General features: G+C 33.6%; 2 protein-coding genes across 2 annotated transcripts; both read left to right on the forward strand.

The window, feature by feature from the left end:
* Positions 1–226: 226 nt before the first annotated feature.
* LOC133182784 (leucyl-cystinyl aminopeptidase-like) lies at positions 227–3,391 on the forward strand. The gene is made up of 5 exons (XM_061317629.1): positions 227–850; positions 955–1,228; positions 2,544–2,664; positions 2,998–3,152; positions 3,377–3,391. The coding sequence occupies exons 1-5, from the start codon at positions 327–329 to the stop codon at positions 3,389–3,391; spliced, it is 1,089 nt and encodes a 362-aa protein (XP_061173613.1). The 5' UTR covers positions 227–326.
* A 439-nt stretch (positions 3,392–3,830) lies between these two features.
* Positions 3,831–10,417, forward strand: LOC133182785 (glutamyl aminopeptidase-like). The gene is made up of 11 exons (XM_061317630.1): positions 3,831–3,974; positions 4,067–4,189; positions 4,371–4,502; positions 8,267–8,424; positions 8,534–8,616; positions 8,709–8,836; positions 9,079–9,134; positions 9,292–9,436; positions 9,550–9,623; positions 9,861–9,954; positions 10,276–10,417. The coding sequence occupies exons 1-10, from the start codon at positions 3,831–3,833 to the stop codon at positions 9,916–9,918; spliced, it is 1,101 nt and encodes a 366-aa protein (XP_061173614.1). The 3' UTR covers positions 9,919–9,954; positions 10,276–10,417.
* The last annotated feature ends 1,691 nt before the right edge of the window (positions 10,418–12,108 follow it).

Genomic DNA, 12,108 nt, shown 5'->3' on the forward strand with positions numbered 1-12,108 from the left:
AATATGTTATCTAGTTTAACATGATGACATGAATTTGAAAAGTGCAATCTGATTGTTCCTGGGAGAGCATAATGATCTACGTGAGATTGTTTCATGGAATGTCACAACAAAATTGTCGTCAAATTTCAAAATGTGTAATTTCCACACACACACACAAAAAAAATCTGTCTATAATTTTATCTTATTATAAGGTAATATGTAAGTACACTGTATACTTTGTTTTACCAGTCGGATACTAATAACAGTCAATTAAATTAATGTTATAGGAGTAGAGTGTGTTAAATTACTACATAATCGTAGACTGTGTTGAGATCCAGAAGGTGAATATGGTGGGCTTTATCTTTCTGATTATTGTTTCTTACTTGGGGTTCATAGTCTGTGCTGTCCAACCGGAAGTATTGCGGAAATCAAGAGATGCACTTTTCACATCTTCAGGACACCAACTGAATTCAAATCGTGAGGAAATTCAATGGAGTAATGTCCGACTTCCAAAATCAATTATTCCAATCGAGTACGACATATTTCTGCACCCCAATCTCACAACCTGGGAATATTCTGGCAGAGTGGAAATAAAATGTGTAGTTCGAAGCACAACAAATTTCTTTGTTCTACATTCCAAGCGCTTGGTGCTCTCCATGATAACGGTGGAATCTTTACTTACCAATGAAACGAACAGAGTTGATAGATACTTTTACAATTATAGGACTGATCAGATTTACATTGAAGTTGAAAACAGTTTACTACAAGATACAGAAATTTTAATCAAAATTGAGTTCAAAGGAAGTCTGCAGAATTCGAATGGATACGGCTTTTATGCATTTGAATACTTTGATACAGATAACATAACAAGGTACTTTAATAATTTTAAGCTTTAAATAAACTTTAAAATGTTGTGAGTTGTACTTTACTTTGATAGAAAACTATTATCATTTGTTATATTTCTTACCTTTCCAGAATAATAGCCTCTACTAAGTTCGAACCAATAGGAGCCCGTCAAGCATTCCCATGTTTTGACGAACCAGAGATGAAGGCCATGTTTTCTATGTCGATAGTTCGGGACAAGGACTACCTTTCCCTTTTCAATATGCCTTTGATACATTCCACGCCATTCGAGGAAAACCTTCTCTTGGACACTTTCGAGAAAAGTGTAAAGATGAGCACATATCTAGTGGCTTTTGCGGTGTGTGACTTTGCATCCCTGTCAAGTCAAAGCAAAACAGGCATAAATGTAAGAGCATGAGAATTTTTATTATATTTTTTGATGATAATTTTTTCACTGATAGAGGTAATAAAATCTTGATCTTGAAAATGAAATGTGATGATAATGAACAGTAATCATTTCTCGAAATTCCATTTAAACAATTCAAATTATGAGCAGAGCCGACACGGACCTCTGAAGACAGAGGTGGGATCAGGTGCCAAGGAGAAGTAAGCATCTCCTGTCCACCAGTCATACCCGCCGTGTGCTTCTTGTCATGATCGGGTAAACGGGAAAATCCGAAGACAATTCAGTGTGAAAATAATGGCCTATCAATTTGTATGAAAGACGTCAGTCAAAATTCGACTTAACGACAGATTTATTTGTTAACAAGGTCTTTATATTGACCATAGAATTTGCGAAATGTTGACTTAAAACGAAATTGTTGATGTCTGTATCCTTGTATCATCAAGTTATTTGCCAAAAGCTTATATCATTTTGGATATTGTTTGTACATAGACTATGCTCTTGCGTATCGAATAAAGTGGGAGATAAAAACTAAATAGACAGGTGATAAAAGTGTATTGCTACATAAATAAGGGAAGTTGACGACAGAATAGTTGAAATCATTACGTTTCTCATAAAGTGTAGTTGTCAGTTTGCCATCACTGTCTTTCTTTAGTAAAACATCCAAATATAAAACAGATGTGTCAGACTCTGTGGTATCTTGGATTTCAAGTTCAATTGGGATATATCGAATCAACGTAGGAATAAACTGAATATTGTTAATTGATAAAATAACGTCGATATATCCAAATGTTGAATTAAAGACCACAGCAAAAGACTTCTTCTTTTCATTAGAAGTTTGTGAATAAATTCTTCTTCATATGAATAGCAAAAACAGGTCTGCTAATAACGGGGCACAACAAGTACATGTACCATTGGGAATTTCAACAGATTGTTGGAAGACCTAGTCTCCGAAAACTACATGAATAATGTTGATGAGAAACTCAAGCATCTTTTTAATATCAACTTCGAAGTATTTTCTTTTTATAGAATCAGAATGTTTTTGATAAAATAAGTTCGCAGACAACCAATTACAAAGTATGCAGTTTAGGAGTTCATTTTTAAATGAAGTATATTTGATGTAAATAATTCAATCAAATTTTAGGAGATTTTGTTAAACTCAAATGTATATCAGATTTTAATAATAAGAAAAAAAGTTGACAATGACATTAGTTTCTTAAATTGGAAAAAGGAAATTTTGAGCGGAGAAAATCTGATATATTTAAAAAAAATTATCTGAATCGTCAACAAGAATTCAACAAGAAAATATTTCTTGTAGATATCAGTGTACACCCCGAGACATAAAATCGACCAGGCTCATTATGCTCTTCATGTGGCTGTCACAGTTCTGGACTATTTTGGCAATCTTTTCGGCATTGCCTATCCCATTCCGAAACTAGGTATTCGGGCCTGTTATTATCATATTTCTATTTTCAGTAATATTTACACAGTTTGGCAATTTCTAGTCCATGTAAACGCTTAATAAGCTACTCAAAATGAATGTGGCAATAGACTATAGCAATTGTTATTTGATAATTAAAGATGGTTTCCAATATTAACGAAATCATGATTTTTCAAGTTTGATAAAGTAGTTTAACGTACTGGCTAAACTCATTCTTTTTCACAAAAAAGTTTTTAGATAAATTTATCGAACGCTAAGATAATTTTGTCCTTTTCAAAATGAAAGACTGTATCTGTTTTCTCATTGTTGGATGATTGCATTTTGTTTGTAGATTTAATAGCTGTTCCCCATCTCAAAGATATTGCTGTAGAGAACTGGGGATTGATAATGTCCGGTTTGTCTGGACTTTTGTATGATCCGCTTCACGCCAAATATGAAGACATATATCTGGTAACCTTTGTAGTGGCACATGAGGTCGCTCATCAGGCAAGGCAACTTTTAATGAATAAAATCTATTTCCGAAAGAAAAAAATATTTAATAAGCAAATAATTCTTATAAACGATTAGTTGTCGTATCAAGCTTTGAAGGCTGCAGAACATATTTGTTTTGTTAAAGTCAACATATACCAGGAAAAAAAGTCCTGGATCGGATCAACGAAGAATATAGTGACGTTGAAATTGAACTTATGTTGATGTAATTTCTATTTTAGATTGCGCCAAAGTGATACATTTTCATGCTGATATTATTTTAAAATCAAGCCGATCTATATGTTGTACTAGCATTCTTAGATGAAAGAAGCGTCCCTCACTCCTAAACTGTAATCTTGATCATGACCTTGAGTTAAGGTATTGATAAACCTTTAGATTTTGAGCAAAACACGTTTGAAAATTAAGATTTGAAAATTATAGACCGGACACCATTTCGTTATCTTATTGTCAAATGACCTTGAACTCTAAGATACGACATTGAGTCAACATCTTGGCATAACTGGTCTTAGGCAACAACATATTAAATTCAATTACAATCGTCGTTCAATAGTTCTCTCGCTGGTGTGATTCTGTGATAGACAGTCAGTTATGCCGAAACTATTATGTTTTCTGTTGGTGGAGACATAATAAGAATTAGTCTCAATGACAAGTAGAAATAGACTAATATTAGTCTCAATGGTAGATCTATCAAGATTTGAATTGCAGTGGTTTGGTAATCTAGTTACCCTGCGGTTGTGGAATGACCTTTGGCTGAATGAGGGACTCAGCACCTATATGTCTTATTTAGGAATGCAGATGATGAACGACACCTGGAATATGGTAACATTTAGAGCACTTAATATATTTACAAATTTTACCCATGCAGTTTATATATGTTCGGATTGATAATTACAATATTATATATATTCAAGGAAAATGAGTTTATGGCACGGATGACATCAATGAACTGTGAATATGTAAAAACCTATCCCCCATTAGCTCATCCAGTCTTGGTTCCAGACGAAACAGAATTTAACTGTATGGTGTATGCTAAGGTAAAGATAAGATTAAACTTTGATTTTTTAAACGGTTAGTCATTCCATTCAATAACTTTTTAAGTTTAATTGGCAGATTAACATGTATTATTTGATATAATGATCATGACATTTTGTTTATAGTCCTTCATGTAGTAAAAAGTTTTGAATAATATGTTTATGTATGTTACGTAATTCATAGGGAGCGGCTTTTGTGTACATGCTCCGAAATGTGCTTGGTGACGATAACTTTAACAGTGGCATAAAGAAATATTTAGAGAGAAATAAATACGGTACTGTTGTAACGGACGACCTCTGGCAAGCATTATCAAATGTAAGTCTGGGTTTCCTATAAGGTAGAATACTACACACTTGACATGTTTTAGGGGATATTTATTTTGCGCATTTATGAATGGCAAATTTTAAACTCTGAAGCATCTTATTTACAAATAAAACAATTTTTACATTATCTATAAAAATACAAAAGAAATATTCATATAAATGAAAATGAACGAACAGTAATCAATCTCGAAAGTCCAGTGAAACAATACAAATTTGGAGCAGAGCAAACACGGACCTCAAAATTTAAACGTGGGATCAGGTGCCATGGAGGAGTGAGCATCCCCTGCCAACCGCTCACTCCGGTCGTGTGCTCCTTGCCATGATCGGAAAAAAGGAAAACATCCGTAGAAAGTTCAGTGTATAAATGATGGCCAAACAATCAGTATGAAAAACGCCAGTCAGCATTTGACTCAATGATAGGTTGTATGTGCTGACAAGGTCATTGTATCGACCGTAAAACTTGCGAAAAGATGACTTCAAACGAGACTGTTGATATCCTTGTTTCATCAACTTGTTTGTCAATAGCTTGCCTCGTTTTAGAAATTGTTCATACGTAGAGCATGCTCTTGCGTATCGAATCAACTGAGAGACATTATATTGTTGCATAAGTTAGGGAAGTTGACGATTGAAAAGTTGAAGTTTATCATAAAGCTTTGTTGTTAGGTTACCATAAAATAAAATAATTTAGAGCTGAAATATTAACTTTTCCATGCTGAAATCGTATTTCAAAAAACAAGTCTTGAAGATCTATAAAATAAAGCTTCGGTGTAGCATTTCTTCTTAAGAGGACACATCTATAAATTGTAACAAGTGTCAGTTATCTTTTAAAGGGGCTAGGGTACAGTTTTGAAGCTTCTTATTTTCTAAAATTTTTCTAAATAATATCGTGACTTGTATGTTGTTAGAGCATTTCACACCGAAGTATATTAAAAGCGTGTTAGAAACTTCTTTTATCTGGAAATTATTAAAACTACGATTTTCGGGACGCGTTTGATTGACACATTCATGTATCACTGTACTTTCACAAAGTAAACTTCATCCATAATACTTGAGAAAAGTAAAAATTTTGTTGTGTATTAATGAAAAATATGAAAACTATAATCCAGAAAAGTCAGAGTAGAAATGCGAGAAAGCAAAAACAACCCACCAGTAATGTTAGTCCGTGCTCTGTGATATGTGCGGAATAAACAGATTGAATATATCCGGTAAAAGGTAAACACTAACAATAACAGAGCTCGTGCCCTGTTTACAAACACAGCTGTTTGACGTGCTGTTATGAAGAATGTCTTTGTCATTGAATTCTTGGAATATTCATGTAAGTTCAAATCATAAAACTGAAGTTATTTTTTGAATAAAAATAGACATTTAAAATAATAAACAATATATCTGTGTCCAGGCCCCTCTAATAGCTTCAGTTTTAGGCTTATAACACAGTCTGTCTAATATACACACTTACATTGTTACTTATTTAATTTATATAAAGTTTATTTCTAAGGTGAGTGCAGAATATAGAAATTACTACAGTATACAGGGTTATTTTCGCCCTTTTACAATTGCAAACAATTTTGCCCCGCTTTAATTTCGCTTGTGTCTATTGCGAAAGGGGCGAAAACAAAATGGGGGCGAAAATTTCCCTGTATACAGTATAGATATACAATGTAAATAGAAACAATATATTAATGATTTCTTTATTAAAATATATGCAAGTAAAATATACATTCAAATATTTAGAAATGAAACATAATGAGAAAAATATAAAGAAATAAAATGTAGGAATTTATATAGCACAAATAAAATATTCAAAAGGCTAATTTTTAAGCCTCTGTAGCTCACCTCAACGAAGTTGGAGGAAACGTATGTGATACCCTCGGCATCCCAGGTTTTGGTGCAGTTTCCTTTTTTAAGTACTTCAGTGCACTACATTAATCAGAGATGCATGGAAGATGCTTCTAGTGTGTTTCATTGTACCAGTCAAGGTTTCAGCTAAGGAATGAGGTTAAAGTTTTTGGTGCAAGTCTCATTTCCATGTAACTATAAGCCCTATACTGACCAAACTTGCATGAATGATACATCTAAGGTTGCACACTACCAGACTTGCTTCGGATGCTGGATCTGACCTACATTTTCCGGATGAGTGAACAGGTTAAAGTTTTTAGTGCAGGTCTCATTTCCAAGTAACCGTAAGCCCTATGTTGCCCAAACTTGAATGGATGATACATTTAAGGATGTACACTAGTGACACTACCAGGCTTGCTTCGGATGCTGGATCTTACCTACATTTTCTGGATGAGTGAACAGGTTCATGTTTTTGATGCAGGTCTCATCTCTCATTTCCAAGTAACTTTAAGCCCTATGTTGACCAAACTTGCATGGATGATACGTCTAGGGATGAACACTACCAGGCTTGCTTCAGATGCTGGATCTGACCTACATTTTCCAGATGAGTGAACAGAAGTTTTTTGTGCAGGTCTCATTTCCAAGTAACTTTATGCCCTATGTTGACCAAACTTGCATGGATAATACATCTAAGGATGCACACTACCAGGTTTGCTTCGGATGCTGGATTTTACCTACATTTTCTGGATGAGTGAACAGGTTAAAGTTTTTTTGAGCAGGTTCATTTCAAAGTAACTATATGCCCTATGTTGCCCAAACTTGAATGGATGATACATTTAAGGATGTACAGTAATGGACTTGTTTCTGATGCTGGATCTGATCTACATTTTCCAGATAATGGACCAGGTTAAAGTTTTGGGTGCAGGCCTATTACCAAGAAACTATAATGCCTACCCAAACCAAATTTGTATGAATGATGCATCAAGGGATGAACACTCTCAGACTTGCTTCAGATGCTGGATTTGAATTTCATTTTCTGGATGAGTGACCAGTTTGAGATGTTTGGATAAGTCTATTCCCAAGTAACTACAAGCCCTATCAGATCAAAATTGCATAAATATTGCATCTTGGGATGTACACTACTAGATTATTACTTTGGGACTTTGCCTTACTTAAAAACAACATTCGTTGAGGTGAGCTCTGTAATCTCTGATTACCTATTTTTTTTAATTTTAAGACTTTTTTCTTCCCTTTTTACAACATAATTAGACAGTTAAATCCATTGTTTGATTTAGATTGAACTTTTAAAATATTTTACTCCTTAAATCGTTTTTCATTTGAAAACAGCCAAAAAAAAAAAAAAAAAACGACCTGCTTGAATGCTTCGAACATTCCAATTTTTTTTTTTTTTTGTAAAAATCTTTTTTGGGATCCAATTTTTCACTCAAATATCCATTTTCCTTCCATTTCCAATAGACATTTCATGTTCCCTCAACCAGCAGGATTTGTTTAGATTTCTTTATCCCTAGTAAAATATTAATATCCCTTCTGTTTAATTTTCCCCACATCTAGTTCAGATACAATGTATGACCTATCAATGGGTCGTTTTTTGGCTGACATGTTTCGCACCAATTGTTAGGCCTTTTTTATATACTGATTTTGAGTACGGAATATTCACTATCAAAATAGAGTGCTTACGGCGGGTGTGACAGGTCAACAGGGGATGCTTACTCCTCATAAGCACCTGATCACATCCCAGGGGTGCGTGTTTTATACCCTGTAAACAGATCTGTATTGTTTATAGATTTTTTTTTTAGATAGATCACGTTCGTTTTCTTCACCTTTTTCATATTCATGTCCTTTCGGTGTAATACTCTGCTTAAATATTGTTAATTCCATGCTAATTCTATGCTATCAAAGGATAATATAGATGTGAAGTTTTTAATGGATACGTGGATGAGGAATATAAGATATCCAGTAGTTACAATCAGTCGACAAGGCTCGCAAGTCAACATTTCACAGAGCAGATACATCTCTAACAACTCTTCCAGAAACCTAGGATCTCATTCAACAGACAGGTTACAGTAGCAATGTCTATATCTATGAAATCAGCTATGGATATTTTTGGGATTTTCAAGCTAACGATATTTCATGTTTTAGAACGGTATTTTTTTCTTAAATTTACAGATGGATTATTCCTTTTATATATGGAATTTTGGATCCAAAAGGAAATTTCACAAGCAACATGACGCTGCTACAAGAGAAATCTGGTATTACAAAGAAATTGAATTTCAAATCTTTATTTATTTTTCTAAAAATATTATTAACGTTACTGTTTGTCGATTTTTTGACCTTTCAACAGATACTATTGAAATAAGATTCAACGACAGATTGTTGAAGGGTAACTATGGCAACAGTGGATATTACAGGGTGAATTATGACAAAGAAACATGGAAAGCCATCGTAGAGGAACTGACCATTGATCACCAGGTAGGTCATTACGTAGCAGCTGACCACTGGACAACAGTTAATCCACTAAAAACAACTTACCACTATGAAAAAATCGGTTACGATTAAAAATATTAACGAAGTTCTTATTAATTAATAGCATATTATGTAACCGTAGGCGTATGGTTCCCTAATTTGCCTGGAGGGGCTTAGTTTGCCAATTGTAAACCAATTGTTCGTTTTTTCTTTATGTCTCTGTTTTGTGATTGTTATTTTTTTTTTAGGTCTTCCCAATACGAGACAGGGCTCAGTTGATAGATGATGTCATTTCTTTTGCAAGGTTTGTACTATGAAATATTTTTTATAATACGGGTCAGTTGCGCTCGATTTAACTCTACTGTTAGTAAATTTTATTACGATTTTAATCAATATACATAAGATGTTAATCTATTTATTACAAATGTGTCATGCTCCTTCAAAATAGTAAGCCTTTACAGATCTGGACTTCTTAATGTAACAGTGGCTGTGGAAATTACAAAGTATTTGGAAAATGAGAGTGATTATCTCCCTTGGTTCATCGCTATTTCGAGTTTGAAACTATCTGACCATCACGAAAACGATGAAAACTTTGCTGAGTTTAGGGTATTGAGAACATTTCTACAAGCAATTGTTATCACCATCATTTGTGTTTGGCAAGTATAATATTTTAAATTATGGTAAGCTTTTTGTATTAACACTACATTATATTATTGTAGATACAGTTTTTTAATGTATCAAAGAAAAAATTAGAGGAAATGGGATGCGATGAGAGAGGAAATTTCTCAACTCTGTAAGAAATATGTACTTTCTACACGCTACTGTTTATAATTTTCGACAAGACAAAATCCTTGATATCAAGGAATAAATTAAATCTTGTAAAATGCTTTTTTGATATTTGTTTAACTTTCAATGATTAATTGGACCCAATTCTACATCAAACAGATTTAAAGTATTTTGTTACTGATTGTGGTTATGTTCAAAATTGATATTAACAATATTAAAGTTTTTTTTTAATTTTTGGTTAAAGAAGACTTCGAAAAATGCTTAAGGAATTTACAAAGATCTGCCCTGTGGATATTTCATAGAGAAGAAGGAAACGATTTATTTCAGAATACAGAGAAGTATATAAAACTTATCTTAGGAATAAGTATATTTCTTGAGAAAATGAATGAATGGACAAGGAGAGTGATGAAGTTATCTTGGGAAATTAGAAGGGAACGTGGTGGTCAAACGACAGGAGAGTATTATTTAAAAAAAATGAGAAAATGCTGTACATGGAAGGGAAAAAACTATACCCACTACTGCAGTAATGACCTCTCTCTCTCTCTCACTCTCATAGTTTGGAAATCTATTTTTTTTGGAGGGAGGGAAGGGTGGGGTAAAAATTTGTTCTGTTTTTACGTTTCTTGTGTTTGTTTTCAAAAACGCATATTTCATTTCAGATTTATGAACAGAAAAATTGTGTCTAGGATTGGTGTACACCAGTAAGACATGTCAAGATACCTGAAAAATCAGACTTTTTCTTGCTATGTATATTTGGAGATTGGATCTTTATTCTTATGTTCAGTAGTAACAATAAACAATTACCTGGATTATATTTTTATGTGATTCTTATACATAATTTTGGGTTACTCGGTAGATGTGGACATTTTTAAGTCTTCTTATCTTATTAAAACTGCTTCTATATCGTCAGTATTGTGAAATCGGTTATAACTTTTAGTGCACTGGATATCAGGGAGCCGAAAGTAATGAATGTTTTCTTTTTTAACAGAAAGCGGATGTTTGATTGAAGTTTCAGAGAGAGAGAGAGAGAGAGAGAGAGAGAGAGAGAGAGAGAGAGAGAGAGAGAGTGTTTTTAATGAATTTATATTAATTTTAAAATGTTATTTGCACTATTCCCTACTTCGCGGTATTACTTGTACACATTTATTATAAATATAGCGTTCATTGCAGCTGCTTCAGTTGAGTTGATAAAATTACAAATAAGCGATCTCATGAAAATTGTATACTTTTCAATATCATCGTCGGCGTCACCATCCATATTAACGTAAATTTAATACTGGAGCAACAATATGTACATGTATAATTTTGCAGCAGCTGGCGACAATATGTATCGATGGACGACAATTTGTGCAGTGAGGGTAGGTACACATTGTCAATAGTCACCGGCGACAACATGTACAGGACGACCCGTCACATGAAATAGCCCACGAGACACGACAATGTGATTTGTACATCAATTGCATTCACAAAACTACCAAAAAAATTGTTGAGTAGCCCTCACTGTGGGGGCGACAATATGTGCATTGAGGGTAGGCACATAGTGTCGCCAGCGACAATATGTACATGTTTAATTTTCGCCAGCGACATTATGTACATGTTTAATGTTTTCAGCCGGTGTAACGACAAAAAGTGACCCCCGTAGAATATTGACCGGTGTCGCATAATATTTGGTCCGCCTCGTTTAAAGGTCCGGGGGGACCTAATACGATAACATATAAGGTCCGGCCTGCCTCTATAATAAAAGGTCCGCCTTCGGTTTAATATGCAGATCTTTCTCCTTTATTGATTCGAAATTAATTTGCTTTATTAATCTTTTTAAATTATTTAAGGTATAGTTGTCATAAAAGTGTCCCTCCCAGCAAAATGTTCCAGGTACGTACATGTATGTACATTGTATATATACTAAAAGGATCAAGTCTTGCGATATCTCGCTAGTTGCTGGATTTCGTTAGCCAATTTTAATTAATTATATTTCTAATACTATGATATATCTCAGTACAAAACCTCAAATTATCTATCAAAAAATTATTCAAAATTTGATGTTAGCACTGATTAACTGTTAGCTCCTTATCGTAGTACATACCTCCCAGGTAGTGCACAAAACAAAAAATATAAAGATGCAAAGATCTGTTGATCGAGTTACCTTATGGGAAAATCATGTACGACATGTGTCTTTTATAGTTTAAGCGATATCAATATTATCATTGCAAAATAAAAAAAATACATTTATATATATATATATATATATATATATATATAATACGCATACCTTCACTGGCACATTGTTCAGTATATGGTGTTCGTAAGTCCAACAATGATCATTTCATTACAGTCTCTTTCCTAACAACGTTCGACTTCCACTTCCCAAAAAGAATTTTCATATCTTTCGAGAGATATTTCATTATATCATTAATAATAATTATGCATAATTCTTACGATTCATATTGTACCTAACTATAAAATAATTGGACGGTCACTTTGACAGGGACTTG

The sequence above is a fragment of the Saccostrea echinata genome, unplaced genomic scaffold (assembly GCF_033153115.1).
Source record: "Saccostrea echinata isolate AGI-Se365-2 ecotype Australia unplaced genomic scaffold, CSIRO_AGI_Sech_v1 ptg000009l, whole genome shotgun sequence".
Lineage (NCBI taxonomy): Eukaryota > Metazoa > Mollusca > Bivalvia > Ostreida > Ostreidae > Saccostrea > Saccostrea echinata.